Raw genomic sequence first — 22,926 nt, 5'->3', positions numbered from 1 at the left:
ATATCAGAATAGCGTAACACGGATGGACGATTATCTGTGTGCCGATATTAGATCTGATCATAACATCATACAAAGATTTTAATCCAGTTTTGTGAGTGGTGTATCGCACTAATATTTATAGAATGCATAAAAATACAACAACTTACCTCACATTGATCACAAGTTCTGCCAATAAACCTGCCTTTACATGTACATTGGCCAGAAACGTTATCGCATTGTTTCGACTCAGATCCAAGGGGATCACATTCGCATGCTTTACAGTTGGAAGCTGCCGGGTCGCCGTAATGATCTGACTTACATCTTTCACATTTCCAACCTTAGATCCGAAAATTTTAGTTAGATACTGTTGCCAATTGTAATTTATGTTTTCCGGTCAATTTCTTGAGTACACGCGTACATACCTTCGGTATTTCCTTTGCATGCTAAACATTGACCGGTTCTTCTATCACATGGACCACCGCTACAGTCACAGGGTCTGCAACTGTTACCAATTTCCAGTGGATCCCCAAAATAACCATCGTCACATCTGGAAAGATATATTTTTTTAGCAAATCTTTCAATATTTTTCTGTGACTTTTATTGAAATTTTATAGCTGTGCTAAACCGACTCTTGCAAAGCGAATTTGTTACCTGATTCATAGGTACTGAAACAGTTCTCTCAATTAGTTGGAATTAAATAAATTATTTCTAGAAGCGTGAGTAAATTGGCGATTGGGTTGAGTAGTGCACCCCTAGTTAGATTTTGTCCGATTAACGTGTCCTATTTACGTTTTCGCGGTCAAACTAAAAGTGTTATCATTGCAATGCAACGAGAACTTTTTGCTGTTTTACTGTAGAAATATACCTCATTTAATAACTCTTTGAAACCCACTAAGTTACTCCATTAAAACTCATCCCGTTAAAAATAGATACTACTTAGATACTACTCTTCCTGCATGTAAGTATACACCAATCTGTTTATTACTTACATTTCACAATGATCCCCTGTGTATCCTTTCGGACACTGGGTGCATACATATCCACCTTCGTTAGCCAAATTAAAGTAATCCAACTGGCAACTGGGGCTGAAATTGTTTTCGATATTTTCCATAGGACAGGCACATTTCTTGCAGTCGCCGATTGTGCTCCTTAAAGGATTACCGTAGAAACCCACCGCACATCGTTCGCATTTCTCTCCTATAGTGTTATGCTCGCAAAAGCATTCACCTGAAAAATATGAATACAATAATACATTCGATAGCATTCCGATTGCCGTAAATAATTTTAAAACATAAATATTTGCGTATTAAAAGTCAGACCATTTTCTCAAAATATAAAGTTTGAAAGTTACCTAAACATTCCAAACAAAATTTAGGAAGCTTTAATTCAAAACGTTAATTAACTAATGAACTGAAGCTGAATATTTTTGCTTTTTTTAAACACTACTTTGGTATATCCAGATTTATTTAGTAGAAAATAGCTATTTGTGCATTGATTCAAATAAACCAATCCTGAACAAAACCTGAAAAGGCATAAGAGAGTATAATTTATAAATAATATCAAAGATAAAAAATATTCAGGGATAAATTTGATGTGAACACCATAAAATCTAAGGCAAATTGTCTGTTTGCTGAAAATTTCAATTTTAAATACATATTTAATTAATTTTAAACATAGTGTGTTTACAAATTATGAATTAATTTTAACAATATAAATGAAAATAGGAAAACCGATTGTCTGAAACGCGAAACTACAAACTAATTGCACCTATTAATGTTAAACAACCTCAGCGATCATATATGCTTTAGGTACATGTAAGTTTAGTTTTATAAAAAAGAAGAATTTCGAAAATATTTCACGCTATTCAACATTTCAATATCATCTGTCATCCCAAGTTTACTTCGACCTCAATTTATCTGGCCAGCTAAGCGAAAATTGGATCAAAGTTACGTACCCCAAGATTTTTAAATTTAACCGATTGTGTTTTAGGTTCCTTTAAAGCTCAAAAATAAAGAAGTGAATAAATAAAACTTTTCTACCCTGCAGTGGGATTTATTTCGCAAAGAACATTTCTTGTTTAGGTAAAGCAAATATTTTCAATACTGTTACTCCAGTTAACTTAAGATTTACGCATTTTCATGATTTTTCTACATATTGATTGTACCAATTTAAGCAAAAAATGCATTATTTGGGGCAAAAATTCTTCAAATGCGCTGTCGAATATCTTGATATTGGTGAATGTGCCTTAATTTATCTTACCTGTATCAGCGTTGCAAGTAGCTGAATGACCATTACAATCGCATTTTCCACAATAGCTTTCTTCTTCGTTTTCTGAAGTGTTCGCAAATATTCTAACGTATCCAAAAGAGCAACTTTCACAAGAAAGGCCGGTGTAACCTGAAATGAAAAGCAGTGTCATAATTCGCTTCAATATGTTATGAATTATAATGCGTTACAGAACATACTTTTTCAATTTATACGACCGCATAATTCTCACCTGATGGACAGGAACATTTTTCAACGGTTCCACTTTCGTAAGTGAGTTCTTCGTTGCCGTAACTCATCGTTGCACTTTCCAGCAATGCCTCAATTTGGTCAGTGTGGAAAGTTCCTATTGAAAAGCATTGGACATTAAATATTTTTAAATAAATAGCAATATAACTTTACTTATAATAATACGAAAATATATAAATCTTCAAACACATTTACTATGTTGACTTTAGCTCTATCATTTTTTTATTATTTAAAGGTGAAATTAAATACATAGATCACCTCTTAATAAAATGTGCTTTATATCGGCCAGCACATGTAAAAACTGTTCTCTTGTCGCCGGTCCTTTAACATAATCGGATTTTGTCATTCTCGTCGTTATATCTTGGATCTCGTTGGGTATTATGTACCATCCATGCTCGCTTAGCGGAATGCTAAAAGACATCTTTTGGGAACCATATATGTGATCTCCATAACCTGCGAGGAAAAACAAGTTTACAATGAATATTCCGTAGAGCTACGAGCAACGATATTTTTAATTTATACCCTTCTAGTTTAGAAATTACTACTTTAATCCAGTCCGTTAGTTTTTCATCCCTAAAATTATCTGCATTTTCCTCTTACTGTTTTCCGCATTACTTTACGAGCTTGTAAATTTTATTGTAAAACATCTGGCAGACCGAAGTAGAAAAGTCGAATTATTTTACTGAAAATACAACCCGTATATTTGATTTTACTATTTTTTTTTAAAAAGCAGCCAATTAATTACGCATGAGTCCAACATTGTCCACTCTCTGATTACGGAGAACCACAAACATGAACTGGTATCCGTATTCAGAAAATTATGATAATAGAAACTTAAAAGTAACGGGTCATATTGAAGCCTATCGTGCTCTTTGCATGTAAAATATCGTTAAAACTGTTCACGTTTGGTTGGGTCTTTATGAAAATGAGCTGTCTATTTTTCTATGCCTCTGCATTATAATCATTTCAAACATTCCAAGCATTATTGATTTCTGATGATGCCATTCTGAAAACGAAGTAAAATTTGCCTCTAACATCTTTGTTCGCAAAATTTCCCTCGTTTCTCGTTTCTAAGAAGATCTTTCTAAATCATATATTATCAATATCAAAAGAAGTTTCGCATTTTGTTAACTTGCATGTAACTGAAATGTTGTGTAAAAGTTGTGTATACCATATTAAAAATCTCTTTTATCGCTTTCAAATATTTCTGTTCACTTCCCGAATAGGTACTACTGTCGTTTTTGAGAGCTAATAAATGAAATAATATGCCTACAATAATGCAACTGAATATTAAGAATTGAAAACAATTTAAAAAAGTACGTAAATTGATATACTGATTCTATAGTGATAAAAATGTAAAACGTTTAATACTTTTACAAATACAACACTTTCAGAAAAACCCGATTCCTTCTAATATTTACGCAAATAAGATAAATAGCTTTGTTCAAGAATAAAACATCTTACAGTAAAGTATTTGGTCATTTGAGCAACCAAAGCGGAGCAAAGTGCGGGAAAGTGGAAATCTTGCACACAATCTTGTATTTGGAACATTTCAGAGGAGTGTCAAACTAAAAGAAAATTGTGGTGCATTTCACACGCGATCTAATGTTTACTGCTTTAATGTTACGATTAACGAGAAGTGCCACACGTTCTTTAAAATATTTTAGATAAATAGTAAATGGGGTAAATCGATAAATAGTAATTTTAGATAAATAGTTACTAATTATTTTACATATTTAACAAAAATATCTGCACTCACTTCTTATTTTACCGATTTTTTTAATGTTAAAATTGAGCTTGTGAGTAGTTGCTTTATGAACGTAATAATTAAAAAATTATAAAAAAAATCCCATATTTACATGTTCCTTAAAAAAAGTAAAGAACAAATTTGCTATTTTTACATGATTTATATTTTATTTAATTAATTAAAAAATATGTTATGAAGGCTGAATCAGTATCAGCATCGAGCTCTGCAGTTATTGTGGCAGTACATTATATTTAATTAACCCGTATAAAAATTCTAGTCCTGACTGGAATAATGTATTGTTCAAAATATGGTAAACGGGTTACTTTTCGCAGCTTTTATTGCAGAAATTTGATTCCGATGTACATTTTGATCAACAACGTATCGGTTAAATTGCTGCTTCCACACTTTTTGGTCGATTCAATCAATCGAAATATTGTTTGAAACTTATTTCAATGCATTTTTTCAAATTACATGCCATGAAGAACTGCCAATCTGCTTAGCAGGTCAATTATTTGGTGGGCGGTGTAAATGGGACCACTTTTAAAATCCCGTATTTTCTCCCATTCCCTCAAGGAATGAATTGCCTTCATTTTGCGAATGGTCAACTAATTTGCTTAAAAAAGTTTGCCTAGACCCTCTTATATCATTCATTCGTCATATATTCAACAAGTAAAACGTTAGTTTTTCAAATTTTTGTTGAGAAAACATTATTGATTCATGTGCGATTGGAAATTGGTTTTCTCATAAAAACAACAATGTTTTTATTTGAGTAAAATGATAATACTAAAAGTAAATACCTAACTGTAATCCATTTGAGCCAACCATAATCATGTCAGGTCCAATTGTCGGTTCACCGCTCGTATCACCACGCATAACCACCCATTGAACATTGAAAACGAAAGTTGAGCCATAAATTTCCAACTTGTTACCCAAATAGTCTCTCGGTGCCAGCCAATAGAGATTCTCAATTCCAGGTAACTCATAATTACCGACCGAGAACACACTCGTAGAGCTGGTAACTGGAGTTATATATGCTGAAACTCTCAGATCGGTGATTAACCAATTTTGTAGAGTTTGAATCTGAGAGAAGAAAAATTTGTTTAATACTAAAATCATCCTTAAAGTTAGTGTGCTTAAAGTGTGCAGTTTGATGATAAAACTTGTTCTTATTAAGTCTTAATAAATAATTTATAAGAACATTATTCGGATCCTAACCTTTCGAATAATGCCAAAAAAGCTTTCAACACCCTGCAGTTCGGAGAGTAACAAATCGCGGTTGAAGTGTTTTTCAGTTAAATATTCAGTTAGTTGTCTTGGCACTTGTTATCGAATCATCACGTACATTATTACATAGTCAATTATATATCAGTAGATCGTATTTTGTAAAAATAAATATCCCATATATTATAATTTATATGGACTTGCAGTTATGATGCAAAAGAGTCAAAGCTTATTAAACTCATGATTAGGGAGAAATTGGGATTTAATACTTACGGTGTTCAATTTGATGAAACCTAACTCACACAGAGTCGTGACACCGGAACAGAAGCACGCCAGGCAGCCATCAGCGTTCTTCTCTGATAGTCCAAAATACCCAGATTTGCACCTATCGCAGTATTTGCCTTCAACGTTTTGCTAAAGACAAATAAACATTGCTAAGAATAATTAAACGTAATACTGGAAAAAAAATTAAACGAGTTCTAAATTATGTACCTTACAAAGACATTCGCCTTCACAGTCTCCAGTGGCAGTAACTCCCTTAGGGTCACACGGGCAAGATTCGCAGTTTGGATAGCCTCGAAACCCTGGGGCACACATATCGCATTTCAAACCAATATAGCCTAATTTGCATTTACATACTCCCGCTGATTCGCCATACTGAAACACAAATTTAATATTGAAGAATCGTTTATCAAGGAAGTAGAAAATACAGTACGTAAAGTAAGTCCGACTCTTGAGATAGCGGGCTAATTTAGCTCATAGGTAGCAAATAATAATGCGCACATTTAAAAATTTTAAAATTATTTTCGGAACATGAGTACCATATTAATATTTTCAAAGCTTAAAATACATTATAATTAGCATCAAGTAAGTACATTGTTACATTTTCGGAGATGTTTCGGACTCTAGCGGTCCTTCACTTATAGTTTGACTTTCTACCAGTTCGCATTGCCTTCTTTCTGTTCTAAATACCTACTTCCTTGTTCTTGTTTCTGTTTTTGGTTCCTTCTTTCTTGTTCTTCTAAACGCTTTCCCGCTGGTTCTTAATACTTCTTTGGGTTTTGCGCGTTTCTTTCTGTTCCTCTTTCTGTTATTGCATAAGGGTAATGAAGCAAGCTGTCCCTCTATTGCTTTACCTTCTAGTCACTGTCGTAAAATTTGCAATGTTAAGTAGTTAAACATTTACATACAGCAACTATATCCTTAAAAGTTTATCTGGAGGCGCACTTCTGACACCACTTGCTACGATTTTGGAGTTCCAAAGATTTCAATAACTCGCTCTGTTTGTAAACGCAATTTAATAAACACAACCCGTGTTAAAGCGAACAATAATCGCTCTACTATGAACCTTGATTCAATAGCTCGATCACGAACTAACAGGGGAGCGTCGCGCTCACTTTATATATCCGTTTGGCAATACTCGAATATTCAAGTTCTATTTTTAATGCTCTATCATTTCTTTAAATACAAGTTTATCAAAAACATATTTTTTTCCAACGTCTATTAAATTGCTCTTATGAACATGAACATGAACTTCCACTTTAATTGCTGATATTAACAATTTCTGCTCTTTTTTGGTAGCACCTCAAAAGCTTGATTATTAAACTATCTATTAGCTTTGAATTTTCCAAAGTGATATTTTCTGTCACAAAGCTTGGGGCAATTTAAGTAGCATTTTCTCCTCAGGAACTGTTTTAAGACTATATTGGAAACAAGATTAAATGAAACCGGTCTATTAGTCCGAGGGTGCAAACGTGGATTGTAGATGAAACTCTTACTGCAGCAGGCCACTGATTATTGAAATTTCGACTTAAATAGTTCAGCATTGTGTATTTTTAAAAGAGGTAGTTCAAAAACCCTTACTAACAGGGGATTACATCAATAAAACCGAATGCTCATTTTAAAACTCTTACAATAAAGAGGAGGCTATTAACCTGCGGTTTTAGAAATAAGAATTTTTATTTTCACCTGTACACAGATATCTGGTGATGATCCAACTACACTGCAATCGCATTTCAAACATGGCTTAGAGTCGTGGGCAGAAACATTAATCGGCCGAAAAAATCCAGTCAGGCACTTCTCACAGTTGATTCCGGTTGTAAAGTCCTGAAACAATACATGATATTTACTCTGATTCGTGACTTTTGGAAATCAAATTAGATTTTTGCGTGTTACATCTCAATTAAACTTCCATAGAGATTCAAATTTGAATATAGTCCTATAACTCACTTTATTTTTAACCTTCGAAAGACAAGTACTAAGTTTATTGATCAATCAATCAATCAATTGAAGTGAAAACTGTGAACAAAACAAATATGTGACTTCTTTCAATTGTGATATTACATATAAAGTAGCCTTTTTGTATGCGTGCACAAACTCATTGTTATTTGTAAGATCAAGGTAACGAAAATAACATACATAATGAATTAATGAATGGTTAGAAGAGCGTACTAAAAATTTTGTAATCTCTGATTAATTTGCATCCTGAATTGATATTAGTTATTCACTCCAAAAATAATAAAGTATAACATGTATTGAAATAAAGGTAAACCTTTTATAAAAAAAAATTCCAAATGTACTTTTGAAATGTACGTACTCATAATATACTTCTGCCGAAATTGAGGTTTATATCATCGTGAAATTCCATTTGCATCATTAACATATTTGCTTATTTGTTACAGATAATGGAAATACTTTGTAGAAACAAATGTATCTGATGAATTAAAATCCATTTGAATGCTACGAAATTAAATATGATTCTTCACTGGGTGATAAAGGCCCCTCTTCAAAAAGATAGTAAAAATCAAACAGTATTTCTGAGATTGAGAGTAGTAAGCTTCATTTAAAAATATACATTTTCAACATTCAAGTTAAGCAATATCTGACACAATTCATTGGATGCAGGGAAGGTTATATTGTATACATATAATAGAAGTATGAAATAAATGAAAATGTATTCTGTAAAATCTTTAATATATTTCGGCATTACCATTATACTGCCTCTTCTAGCACGCACATATTGTTATAAAAATTCAACACTTTTTTTAGTCACTTGTTTCTCACATAAATGTTTGATAGTTAATATAACTTGTAGAATGTAGGTCTTCTGTTCCTTCATACGAATACCAATTGACTTCTTCTAGTACTTACATTAGTAACATTGAATATACATCGAGCAAGTATCAAAATGAAACATTTCTGCATACATTTGGAATTAAATATTCAAGAAATTAATGCGTTTGAATCTAGTTCGCAGAAATGAAGTCCTGAAACCTTACTCAAATCGGCTCCATAGCACTTTTATGACTCCCGGAAATTGTGGAAACGGCTCATTAGGTTAAAACCTCTGCTACATTCCGGGATAGGAGCTAATGTTGACCGGCGTCGACGGAGTGTTCTCACCACCAAAATTCATTATTCAGGATGTTGGAAAGTTGTCCGCTTCTATTCGACATTGTCGGAATTAATTAGGTGATTTTGCCGTTGATAATAATAGCTCGATATTCAATATGCATGGTGGGTATTGCACTTTAGCATTTAACGCTGAAAATCGCGAGCCGGAGGTAATACCCCTATTCAATAGGTTATATTATTTCGCATGCTAATTTTTCAGTTAATGTTATGAATTTGTTAACGCATGCATAACAAGTAGAATATATTAATACGTAAGTTACGTACAAGGGTTATCATGAAATGGAATCGAAGCCACTACTAAAACAAGGAAATAAATGTGTTTTTTTTTCGTTATACGGAGACTAAATCCGACGCTAAAGTTACACCTTTTCATTGTCTTATAATTTAACTTTGAAACTAATTTAACTGAAGAAAAATCAGATGTTGAAATCCCTCGGGAATATTTGGATATTGAACAACGAACAAGAGAGAGAGTCGATAAGAAATTTCGTTTGATAAGCAACAAACTGTGCCAATGAATTCTAAAATTAAATGAAGGAGATTCTTCTTCAGCTTCAGAACCATCGGCACAATTGCAACTTAGTCGAATTAGTTAACTTGTGAAAATCATAGATTTCAATGATATTGATTCAATTTACTATAATGATTTAGCGGAAGGAATTGAGTTGAATTACCTCGATTTGAAGACAGACCTTAGAAAGTTGACACAAATACAAAAAGTTTCAGTTACTAACAGATGCAGAAGTGTGAGAGTTAATCGCACAGCGCTAACTTAGCTTACGTAAAAACAAAACATTAAAACATCATTTAAAACTCGACCTATCTCTATCTATCTAAAGCTCGACCAGCGATCCAGATTTTTCAACAGTGCAGATTTTTTAAAATAATGCCAATAACTACCCCTGTCCAATGATATTTCGTTTTAATATAAAATCAACAACTAATATAAATATATTTGTTCTTAGAAAGGCTATCGATAACTAGCGATCTTCTGACCTGGGGCAAATTACAACAACTAATGCCGAACATGTCGTGATCTGTTCATTAATTTAGTGTTTTAATCATGTTTTACTGTCATGTTCGGAACCTAAGTTTCCTAAAGGTGTTGATGAGCAAGTTTTCATCAATATTTTTCGCATGTTCTCTACTTTGCGCCTAATATTCCTGTATATTATTTTGGGTGGCTGTTAGGGCTCACAAAGTAGTGGCGTTGCTTAATTAAATGGAGCTATATTTATTTAATATGTAAGATGACTTCTTATTATCGTTTGCATTTCCATTTACTTCATTAGCTACAACGTTCGCTTGGTAGGGTTCGCGGTGTTTGCAAATATAATCTAACCGGAGCCAAGTAATGGGTTGCAAATAGATTTCTAAATTCGTGTTGTTGTCTTTGTGTATATACGATACTTTTTATATACCATTATTGCTATTCTTGTTATTTCTATATTTGAATGGGGTCGAAATGCGAACATGGTCCCCATCAGATTACCTTTATTAAATATTTACGCTTTAATTTTCCTGTAAGTAAATTTTCGTGTATAAATAAATTGCTCCTCTAGTCTATATCTACGTGGGAACATCTCTATAAACCATGATATTGCCTTATTGCCTGTATTATCAGGAAGCAATAATCATTGGTATTTGCTTATACTAACGAACTAGTACCTTCCTTTTTACGTTCAACATCATTGAGCGACTAACGACTTTAAGCGACAATATATCGGTTTAATTTAATATTCCCAAAAATATCACACTATTGATTTTAAAGCAGAAGAAACCGCGTATTATTTTTACCAGAATTAGTCTTACAAAACTATCAAAATAAATCTAGTAACAAAGAATACAAGATTTGGCATGCACACACATCGTATTTCATTTTTGAACTGGAGAAATATGGTTTTAATTGGTTTGGGCAATATTTTTTAAGTACAGTGTTTTTATTAGAGCTTACCGTGCAATTTTGACAAACACCCCCTCCTTGATAAGAGCCATCAGCACTTAAACTGAGCCCATTTCGGTCGACCTCTTCATCATATCGGCAGCTCTTTGCATGCCCGTGGCAGTTGCAGGGCAAGCATTTTTGGGCGTCCCTCGAAGATCCAGGAAACCACTGACGTTGGTTGTAAAGTGGGCAGCACATTTCGCAGTTTGCTCCACACGTATGGTGTAAGCATTCGCATTCTGGATGCTGAAAATCCAGATCTTTTCATGTTAAAACGGCAATGGTATAGAAGTTAAACTTGCAAATGCTTGCGAAATGAAATTAAATCCGCAATGAATAGTCTTGTTCTAAAAATATCTATCCTCATTTCTCACACTAATCAAGTAAACACTTAGATAAACTTGAATGAGTTGATTTGAATAGAGCAGGAAAACTATTTTCACATTTGATATTAACTAAAATTTTTGTTAATGCTAGTGGTGATTTGCCGATAACTTGTTTAAACCTTGTTATGAAGATACTTCCAATTTCTCCAGTGGATCTAGGCCGATCTCTATCTTAGGCAAATTGCGCATTCCGATAGATTACCGTGCCACAATGTTCCTAGATTAACTCCATACGGTAGGAGGGGATTCATGCTTTAAAAACTTTTTTTTGGAATTTTGCATCAAAGTTTTTGTATTTTAAATAGCCAGAATTTTCTCACGTTTTTTACAGCAGATTGATAAAGAGTGCTCTTATTTCATAAGATACAGGAAATCAAAAATCAATCAATCAAAAATTAATCGAGAGCTATCACCTACCACAAACTTTGGCTCAAGCTGTTAAAGCAAAAATAAAGCTAACACCACACAAAACTAAAACACAACAGTTTACGGGGTTTTAAACATTCATAAAATAGATATTCCTTTACAACCTATAGTTAGTAGATAAACTCACTAACACAACCTTTAGCCAAATATCTAATTATTCATATATGGCCTAGATGTCCGTAGTAGAAATTACTGCATAAATTGGAGGAACTTCATAGGGGTAAAGCGAACAGCTACTGCAATGTATGGGGCTCTGTGTGGATGGACCTAACCCTTCCCTAGCTAATCGTGGGAATCATGGGGAAGAAAACACCACTATCATACACCAGAAAATACCGCCGGGACCTCCTCAGAAGAACCGTCGGGGTCCGCAGCTGGCAAAGACTATTATAGGTTTCATTTTCCAACTCAACAAAAATTAAGACATTGTCATAATTTGTTCTTTTATCACGCATTTATATAATAAGTAATCAGTTAATAAACTATTTTCGAACTTAAATAACATCGTAAACACGTCTCTGGGAGGTTTTATCTCGCCGTTGCCCTTATGTTGTTGTGTGCCTTTTATGTTTGTCTAGAGAATGATTCAGGTTTATTCTTGTTAACTTAATGTCATTACCTGATATAAAGTTTTTCGTTAAATCGCATTGTTTCGAAGACACGGGGGTGCTGAATTTTTTTATATTTTGTTCTTCAGAACTTTTGAATAATTTATACGATTGCGGTCAAATTTGTAACACCCACTTCTGACAATACACATCCTTCGTCTTTTTATTCAAAAATTCAGAATAAAATTGTATTTCAATAAAGCACCTGCACCGTTCCATTCATTGACTCAATTTTGTGGCATTTTACCTTGTCTCGAGATATTTAAGGAAATTTGACCCATTTACCGGAATTTAATTTAGCGTTACACCAAGCCTTAGAAATTCACCAATCTTTGTGAAAATTAGTGTTGGGGTTCGATTTTTTTTGCTAATCGAATGAGTGAATCGTCAACATTGACGAGAAGACAGCGGAAAAATATTATTTCCCCGCCCTGTATCTTCGAAGCGATGCGATTTTGTTAAAAAATTTATGTCATGTAAGGACAGAGAAAGTAAAACCTGAATTACCCTGTATAATCAACAACTTTCCCGCAGAGTTTTCCAAATTCGATCAACGGAAAGGTCACCAAAATCCCTTGCTTCTATCTCTAATTAGCTTATTAATGATGAACTGAAGTAGAAGTTAGTACAACCCTTTTCCGTTTACAGTTGTATTGATCAAAATATTTAAGAAATCTTGTGTAATAATTATTGCAAAGTAAAAAGACCATAAATAGTAGATAGGTAATATAAATAAAGCCGGTCACACTTTTTGTAATATGCAATTTAATTAGTAGATTATTGTTTAAAATAGGTATTGAATTTGTCGTACGAATTCTGTCAAATCTCGATTTACTTTACGCTTCTTTCTAAATTGGTTTGTTAAATCCAGCAAAATAAATCTTTACCACTTTTTTTAATAAACCTTAATCCGACGGAAAATGACGGGCACTAACATTTAATCTCGTCGAAAAATATTTTCTGCGCTCAAACATAATAGGAAAAACTAATTATCCTCAATGGAAAGCCATTAGAAAATATCTTTCCAACTTCCCAAGTTTCTACTTTTTCTTCTAATTGACGGATAATTCGCCATTCAAGTGAGTATTAGTTAGGCTTTCAGGAAATATGAATTTTAATTGGAAGGGGAAGAATTTCATTAAAACCGATCATTATCCGCGAATAGGAAATCGCTCCCGAATATTTTGAGCTCACTTAGTGATGCAGTAAAAATAAAAGAGCTGCTAAAATAGCGACTTGAAACAGTGCTGGAATTCAATTTTGAAGATATTTTAAATGGACTTCAGTTAGCTCACGACGGTGTGTCACGCGAGCGACCAATTTGCGACTTACTGAACTATTTTTACTCAAACAGCTATCGGAACCGTTTTCCATTCTTTTATAAGACCATTACATTTTATATAGTGTTTAACGATTACCTCAGTGCTTTAGACCGGGAAAGATTTAGAATATTTTATTTTAGGTAAATGAAATATGTTTTTAATAAAATAATAAAATAAAAATGAAATATGTTTTTGAATTCCTTCCATCTACAAGAACCAAATTAATTGAGTTTCAATGACCGGAAGAAAAAATATTAAAATTATTGTAAGCTATATGAACATTATCTGCAGCTCTCAGGGGAGGATCTCATTATCTCTAGCATAAATGAAGCACTTTTATTTGTCAACAAAAAAATGTTTTTGAGTTAGCTTTGCCTTCTACTCTAAATGGTTTGTTCCATTTTTACTGTAATAGAGTGACTTTAATGATCAGATGGAAATGTTTGTATTAATCTTTCGAAAGCAGACGAACTACTCTTTTGGCTTCAAATTATGCCGTGATAATGTATCGATCAGCAGATTACACAGATAATACGTAATTAAGGAATGAAAATTACCTACCATTTCAATTGGAGTATTTATGTTCTGCATAGTTTGTCAATATGAGAGTCTACCAATAAAATTTCTTTTGAAAACAGCTCAATTCTCTTTTGTAAACTGACTCTCACTCTCAGAAACATACACACGACAACGGCACCCCTAACAAACGAAGGGTCCTCGATGCAACACAAATTTTGTTGAGCGAAACTGCAAACTTCACCGTGAATACTCCATCATATTCTGACTAGCAGAGCTTCTTCTATTCTTACTCTATCTTATTATTTTTATATAATTTGCTTCATATGAGCGCCCCTGATGCTCCGAATTATGCTGGACTTGATTATTTAGACTTCTAAATTTTTGTTTCTTAGACATTAAATATTACGATTTGCTGGCTACTGTCCAATTTTTCATTATATGTCCGGCACAATGGGTGCAGGATTGCTCATTTCATCCTCCCAAGTTAAGTTGGCAAAATATTTAAAAATTTTCAAATGTGACAACAATTCTTTAACTATTAGTTACAAAATAATATTGATGATTGTTTTACCAATGTATAGTTGGCTACTCCAATTCCTCATTAACATTTCACATTTTCTATTCTACCAAGGTATCTTAATAGAAAACGTTTGTTGCTGTCGCGATTCAGCTATGATTTCTTGGCTGTCGGTCTATCTAAAGCGTTGTTCAATATTTGAATAGATTTGACACTTACACGTTTGAGTTTGGAATTTAGAAATTTTTCACTATAAATTAGACCAGCGACATTTTTTCCGAAGTCCCATGTCAAAGTTCTGGACCTTTCCGAAACATGCATATTAATAGCCATAATAGCGTCTTCGCAAACCACTTCTACATTTCTGATAGAAAACTGCTAATTTTGAGAATGTTGTGGGAGCAGCAATTTTTTAAAGCAATTGTCCCATTGGAAATATGTACATTTTGTTTTCGAACCAAATACGACAAAAACGTCAATTGCAAAATCTTTGACTGATTCGAGCCGCCTGAGACATTGAACTACTGTGATGTACTGGATGTAAGTTGTTTAATTTCGATAGCAGTGGAACCCCAATTTGCTCTTCAATAGGCCTCAGATTCCGTCTCATCCGTCTCAATTGTACCCCTGTACATATACGTAGATTAAACAGTTTATAAGTAAAAAAGATGAAGGTATTGTTTCCTTAGAACAGCAAGACGTTTTAAAGAAAAACTGAAGATAAAAGTGATCAAGTGTCTCGGTTTGGTCTTGGTCGGTTTTCAGACGGCCCTTATAAGAGCATGGTGCGCCAATGCATTGGTCACGTTTTTCAGAGAAATGCGCTTTGAGTGCTTATTTGGACTTCTCTGATAGTTATCGTGTGGGAATCTTGTCAATCTTTTGCCTCTCGACGATCCTCAGGCGGCTGGGGAAATGATTTGAATTCTTCAAATAAATCGTGTTTACATATAATTTGAATGCTGGAATCGTGTTTAGAGGAGCCCTTGATATGTCGGAATCTATTGGTGTTATGACAATGAAACTTGGAGTACTGCTCGAATGTTTTAAGAATACTTTTAATTCGTTAAGAAGAGCCTGGCAGTCTAAGCATTTTGGTTTGAAAAAGTCAACTCAACAAAAGTTGAGAAATCTCAAAACGTTTCGAATATTTTAATCTAGAAGCCTGAAACTTTCCAGCTATTGTTGTAGCTAGCTTTACATATCAAATAAAAATCTACTTAAGCTATTTTAGGAGAAATGTGCGTTTTCGCGAAGTGCAATTTTTAGTTTTCAGAATTCCCGTCGTATGCTTGCGTTTTTTAGTAACAGTTGAATACTAAAAAATAAATAATTTGCATCTATCGGATGATTAAAATTTACCGTCTTTCCATGTAAGGCGTTACTAGAACCTACTAGACAAGAGAGAAAAAATGTGAAAAAACAATTCAGTCATTTTTCGAATATAAAAGCAAAACATCGCAAAAATTCCTCACGAAAATTTGCTGTTTGAACGCTCTATTATAGTAGCTTTTTATGCTTTAAATGAATATTTTTTTGGTATAAATGACAATTTTGTTGTGAAGGAATATGTCATTTTTATGTGTTTAAAGCTTATTAAACAAAAATCTTAGACACAATTCAATTCATCGAAATTAATAAAACAGCAGTTTTTGCGTAAAAACATATAGAGTGCAAAACCAATATTTGCAGTTGAAAATAATGACACATATTAGGGCTTTAACTACTTTGCACCAATCGGTTTCTCGTTTCTTATAAGAGCTTTAAGATGGGTTTGTAAAGCAGATTGTGTCTCTTTTTTGGTTATACATAATATCCAATATCGTTTATAAGTTAGAACTCGAATTCTAACCCAAACTAACACTTAAAGCCTCTAATAGACGTCTGGTAAATGAGCGGGTTTATCAATCGATTTAAACTTATTGACAAATTACAGAAGTTTTGAAAATAATAATTTTAACTTTTTACTACACATTTCAATTCGGCGTCAAATATATTTTTCTCAGTTCTTTTTTTATTTAAAATGTTTTATCAGTAAACATTTGAACTTACCCCACTAGCGACATTGTGCCTGCAATTCTCAGCGTGGCCATTACAAACGCATTGTCCTCCTATGGATATATCCTTGATCGAGTAGAATAACTTTTTGTCTTTCAGCCGGTCTTGGCTCAACGATTTAGGTATTGGTTCCAAATTTCCTCGCAAACCCATTAGTCGGAATCGTACATATCTAGCTTTGGTGAATTCTAACAGTTCGGGACTGGATTCATTCGCTCCTGGACGCCCCTGGACCAGTGATATGTGAACCTGTAATAAATTTAAAATAATCTTCCATTAGAAATTCAATTGAATTATTTAACCGGTATATCAGCGTGTGATGAGTGCGTATTTGTTTTAAAGAATCTCTAAATGATATCTATTTATTTCAGATAGAAATGCTTCATAAATATAGCGAACAGTTGTATTATGTTATTTATGATTTAAGTCATATTTAAAAGTATTCTGTGAAAACGCTGGAAAAAGTTTCCTAAATATTTTTAATACGTCAAGTGTTATTTACATGTTTGAGTTGAAATTTTTTGGAAAACTTTAAATTTTTTAGGTCTGCATAACAATTACAATGATGTAAATTTTTTTAAAGTTATTTTAATTGTATGTAGTATGCTTAAAATATTACATGCCCAAATCACCCTCTAGCTAACCTCACATAAAGGCTTTGAAAAAGCACTAGTTCATTCTATTTAACCAAAAATTATAATTGTATTTATTTGGCTCACAAAAGCAGTTTTGTTTAGTTTCGCACACTAATGTAGTAAAGTGTTATGTTAAAGAGCAAAAATTGATCCATGGCAATTATTTCTTTTTCACAAACAAAACGCATGCTTAGATTTAACTGAACAAAATCAACATTTGTCATCTGAGCAACAATTTCGTTTGAGACAAAATCGTTCTGATTTTCACCTAACAATATAAAATTAAACTCCTCATGGCATTGAAATACTTTTCACGTTCAGCCTTAAGTGCATATGTAATTTTTGCAGTTTAAGTAAAATCCATAGACTTAAGAGAAAGAAGAATGCTTGCTTCAGTACCTTCTCTGTATCTCTCTATCAATCTCAATTCATATATTCCAAAAAATAATAGTTTCAAATCACTGAAAACCAACATTTACATGAGAACATTTCTTAATTGGGGTACATTTCATCCACTTTAATAACCAAGGATAAGAATTGCGAAAGGAGCACAGACACATGTTTACGACAACATAATAATTCTAAGAATTACGCATACAGAAGAATTTGTTCTATTTTCCAATTGAAAGCAATATGGGGCGATAGGAATTCCAATTTTTAATTTCAGAATGAAACCAGGCCTGTAAGGGTTCTTGGATCGGTTTATAATTATGGACGGTTTTTATAATAATATAGTAAAACATTGCCATATCTAGTTTCGAAGTTCGAATTTGTAATAAACCCCATTTAAATGCATTGTTTTTATGATTTGAAGAAAAAAATGAGCGTTGTATATGGACTTGAGCTACTGTTTATGCTTACAGCTTCAGCACAAAAAGTAAAGCTTCTACTCCTAATACAATAATTTGCCTAAGAACATCTAAATATGAAACATATAATAATTCACCTAAGTGCATTCTTTCATATTGTTAAAATAATATTATTGATGTCTTTTGAGTGATAGGGAAAACTGAAAACATTATCCTTTGAATGTGATTACTTATGCTGCCTGATGATGTGTAAGCTAAGATTTGGCAAAAATTTTGACGAATAGCGCTCGAAAATTATTACGCCACAATAGTGATTTTTTTAGAAAATAACAAAATTTCTTGTTAAGCTATTCACTGTTTCATTGTTACCCATTTCTTATGGTTCAGACTGCATTTACTACACTATTTCTTCCACGTTCGTCAAATAAGGTGAAAAAAACTTTCAGAAAACAACTAATACAATTATGCAGAAGCTTCCTCACCTCAATTTATACAGTAAAATTTTTCATTCGGTTCAATACAGGTTTTGCCATTTGATTCGCTCCCGTAAATTAGTCACGTCGAATATCATTCCAGACCAAATTCTGTTTAGTGCAATGTTTTCCGTGTTTTCAGTCAAGTTTGACGCATTTTTAATATTAAAAATCGCATTTGGATCGTGTTGTTGTCAGGCAATTTTGATACATGAAATTTCCTGACTATACTTTTCACCACAATAAAAAAAAATCCGACGAATGTCAAATTGAAGTAGTTTTAGTTTTGCATTTGAGCGTATCAAGTTGCTACTGATTAGCATTAGGCGGAAGTGATATATTTTACCATCAGAAACTTCAGCTACCACACGGTGACAAATTATTTTCTTGTATATTACTATGTATAGTACAACCCCTAAGATATTTCTGAGATTTCCTCAGTTCCATTCTATGAGACTGTCTTTTGATGGAGTAGGGAAGATTACATTCTCTCCCACACTACAATATTTTGGCCTCTTTGCGAAATATGCAGATATTTTATTCGCTTGAAGATTTTGACAAATTTTGGTTTGATTTCTTGCGTTATCAGCATCCTATTTTCTCACAGTGAAAGATAAGATAATGAATTGGTAATTATTTTGACAGCATCCATTTTCATGAACATCTCCACTAACTTTTGATATGTTCTTATTAGATCTATGAACAATGTGGTAGATTTCATAGGAATCATCGAGATTAAAATTCATAATTTTGTGGCATTATTTTTTTTATTTCTCTGCAAAATCTCGGAAATTTACATTTACTAGTTTGATAAAAATTGCATCCAATGCTGATCCTTTTAGGAGGATCATTATTAACCGAAGTTTCTTCTTTTGCAGCATTTCGCTTGTCTTCACTTGTATTAAATTTCAATGTCCAATCTCATTTATCTTAGTATGTAATATTACTTTTTGTCATTTGTATCAAAACCGATTATTATCTCGATTTTCCGTTGCACAAAGTAGACTCGTTTTGACTCTTTTTGAGTATTGATTATTGCGATTATATAATTGGGAATTGGTAGCCCATTAATGCCAACTTTTAAAGATTTTTTCAACTTTTACGAAGAGATCAACAAATTGCTGCATACCCCTCTGTTTTGTCGAATGCTACTAACACATGATTACAGATATTTCCACAGAATTATGAATATTACTTTACTTGAAATATGTCGTCTTTTCATTGGCAATTATGAATTAGTGACACAGCGAAGTTCGGCATAATCACCTCTCCGCAGTAAACTGAAGAGCACAATTTTAATGTGAAAGCTAAACATCTCTAACACTCAGATTAATTGGCCCATACGTTTCCCAAATTGCCTAAAATATCGAATTTGCACCTTACCCAAAATAGTAGTAATTCTGCAAAATGGCTGGCGAATTAGCAAGCTAACCAAATGTCTAAACATTTCGCATATTGTCGCATTTTGTATATTGTCCTAGGAATCATGTCTTAAATGAAAATAAAGGCAGATCCTAATGAAATTTTCAGCTCAAATAAATGTTCAAAAATCTCCTTTGAAAATGTGAATCTATTTTGTTTTATCTACCCAATAAATTTGAAAACTTTACTTATTTTAATAAATTATGAACTTCAGGCATCAGGCATTATGTCAGAATTATGGCTTCAGGCAGAATAAGCTTCAAATAATTAAAAAGTGAAAGAATAACTAATTCATTGCTGAAGACGTTTTCCGTGGCAGCTTGAAAAGGAGTTAATTTGTGGTAGCATTTTCCTACAGTGTTTAGTATTATTTCATGTCTTATTTAATACTTTCTGTTAATCTTGTTCACTGCAGCTCATTTTAATTGTAGCTTGATGTAACTTTTGAAACGTATTTTTTTTCAGTGAATCTATAAATCATCAACCGGGTCAAAATCTGTTTTTATCTGCAAAGTAATCTCAAAAAGTTCGTTCTAATAAGGTACAAAGCTGACATTTTTCTCATGCGAAAATGTCAATATATTTGTTAATAGTCAAAATATCTTCTATTGTTTGAGACCAATTAAATTATACCAGCCACTTTCTGGGGGAGAATATTAAATATGCATCGAAACACAAGATAATGAATTTGAAACTACCTGCATCCTTCGGGAGCAGCCGAAAATGTTCTGTTAAACATTTTCGTATACAAATTATAGAAATAGCGTTTCTTAGATATGACTTATGAGCTTGATTTTTTTTTATGTTATTGGACTGAAACAGATTAATGAAAAATTAATGACAACGCCATGATGTATCCGCTAACACGTGGGAATAAGTTCCAAAAACACTTTGCACGTCCGTTTTTGTTTCATTTCATCCATTTCTTTTCTTTCCATTCTAGTTCCAAAATTCTGAAAAAGGAAAAAGAATCCCTCTCAAAATACAACTTGATTTCTGGAATCTTCGATACTATACCCACGTTTGGGCGGATACCTTGTGGCATTAACATAAAAATTTCTTTCCGTAATTTATTCTTACGAGGTGCCATTTCATTTTCACACAAATTTTGATGGTTCATTTTATTGCGAACTAAGGTGCAAGTTTATTTTTTGCTTTACATATTTTATACCCTGATTAACCAAAATTGATTTATAGTCGAGATATATTTGCAATTGTTTGCCAAATTAAACATCCCATCAGCTACTTTAGTCTAAGAAATCCCGGTTTGAACAATCTAACTACCTCGCCCTGTGTAAAGGCATCTAAAAACAAATTTTTGAGGCACTGAATAATTGAATGCGTATAATGAACTAAATCATCGATTGCCCAATGAGGTTCGTTATAGTATAGCTGTAAACAAATCTATCAAAACATGAAATTAATTTGTTTTCTGATACCTTTACTGTTGACCCAAATAATGATTAATTCCAATTAAACGGTCGTAACTCGGACTGGAACTGGGTGCCCCCCGTAGAGCCCCTTTTTTATATTTCACCAGGCCTATTAAGTTTGTACACATTCCAATTAAAATTCTGAAACATAATACTTTAAATCCGAATACCTGTAATATTGTGTTCAGGATACTTAAATCAAAACATTCTTGTAATATGGGCTTTATGAACATACCATTTATTATAAACTGCCTGAAAAAACAGCATTAATAATTTACCATGAATACAAAATATGCTCGTTACCATTATTTATGTAGGTATTGTCAGATTGTCATGCAAATATTTGAAAACCATGTTTTCGGTGTACGCATAATCCCGGAAATTCAATTTACAGTTATTTTAATTCATACTGGATATATTGTTTGAGACCGTGTAATCCTCTATTTCGTAACAAACAAATTTGTGACTTTATAACGAGACTTTCCACCAATGTCTGTCTACACGGTATAGCATGCCTGTAAGTCCACTTAACAACTGACTTACCTCCCCGTTTTCCAATGGCGTCAGCTTCGAAAAGTACGATGTACAAATAATCTCATTATCCGTGAAATAATGAGGTTTTCCTTTGGTGGCCGGAACTTGGAACTGGTCCATACATTCCTTGTCAGTTCTGGCAAAGTACTGCCAAGTACTGAAATGTTGTCCATCTTTGGATTTTTCCAGCACCCAGGTGCCTGGACGTGGTGAATTTGCTGCTTTCAATATGATGTAAGCTACTTGATATTCCTGCAAAAAAAATAAACTTAATGGTTACTGTAATAAATAAGTGTTGAAGGGCCCTCATAAGCCCTTTATAATGGACTTTGAGTTTCTGCTAAACTAAAACATCACCATAACTATCAATTATTTAGTTTCATTATGAGGTAAATCCAGCTACAGGGAGGATTTTGAGTATCTCTCAATTCAGGTTTTCATCTGTTCAAAGTTTTAGGTGGTCAAATGCTTTGCTTGGATATTATACAAGGGATTGAGCTGACTTTTTGTCTTTCCATCGTAAATTAATTAGTTTGCTTGCTTCATTGCTGATAATTTTTTACATTTTTTATCTTGATGCTATTCCAGTATTTCTGTCAGTTCCCGAATGGCCCCGATCAACTTAAGTATGTGATATTGCAAATTTATATTTATTCAAATTATCAGCACTAGACCAAGTCAGTCCATCAGAAAAAATCAGAGATCCATTTTACAACTGTCCAGACTTCTGAACACTGTAACTGTTGACAGCGCCTGGGTCGAATACGCTACAAAAATTTGTTTATGATTTATATATATGTGACTTTGACTTGATAATTTGATAATAATAATAATAATATAACTGACAATTTGCACAGACGAATTATCAGAGCGAATTTTCATATATTGTATTATCCTACTATTGATACACAATTTATTAACATACTCTTTTTTAGGTTCATTTAGGTTCTTTTGATAACGATAG

General features: G+C 33.0%; 1 protein-coding gene across 1 annotated transcript in view; it reads right to left on the bottom strand.

Annotated features, from left to right (window-relative positions):
* Positions 1 to 22,223, bottom strand: part of LOC125503808 (laminin subunit alpha-1-like) — a 23,361-nt gene extending 1,138 nt beyond the window's left edge. The window contains exons 1-13 of the mRNA XM_048664719.1: positions 21,972 to 22,223; positions 16,651 to 16,905; positions 10,830 to 11,066; positions 7,430 to 7,567; positions 5,954 to 6,118; positions 5,735 to 5,875; positions 5,038 to 5,320; positions 2,752 to 2,946; positions 2,477 to 2,590; positions 2,239 to 2,376; positions 969 to 1,206; positions 402 to 526; positions 147 to 316 (exon numbers count right to left, since the gene is read on the bottom strand). Of these exons, the coding sequence (XP_048520676.1) occupies positions 147 to 316; positions 402 to 526; positions 969 to 1,206; positions 2,239 to 2,376; positions 2,477 to 2,590; positions 2,752 to 2,946; positions 5,038 to 5,320; positions 5,735 to 5,875; positions 5,954 to 6,118; positions 7,430 to 7,567; positions 10,830 to 11,066; positions 16,651 to 16,905; positions 21,972 to 22,082 (2,310 nt within the window). The 5' untranslated portion in view covers positions 22,083 to 22,223. The remainder of the gene's footprint in view (positions 1 to 146; positions 317 to 401; positions 527 to 968; positions 1,207 to 2,238; positions 2,377 to 2,476; positions 2,591 to 2,751; positions 2,947 to 5,037; positions 5,321 to 5,734; positions 5,876 to 5,953; positions 6,119 to 7,429; positions 7,568 to 10,829; positions 11,067 to 16,650; positions 16,906 to 21,971) is intronic.
* Between the last annotated feature and the right edge of the window lie 703 nt (positions 22,224 to 22,926).

This window comes from Dendroctonus ponderosae, unplaced genomic scaffold (assembly GCF_020466585.1).
Source record: "Dendroctonus ponderosae isolate FM_Combo_2020 unplaced genomic scaffold, Dpon_F_20191213v2 Dpon_F_20191213_3, whole genome shotgun sequence".
Taxonomy (NCBI): Eukaryota; Metazoa; Arthropoda; class Insecta; order Coleoptera; family Curculionidae; genus Dendroctonus; species Dendroctonus ponderosae.
Note: the sequence above shows the minus strand (reverse complement) of the source record. Positions and strands in the feature narration are given on the sequence as shown.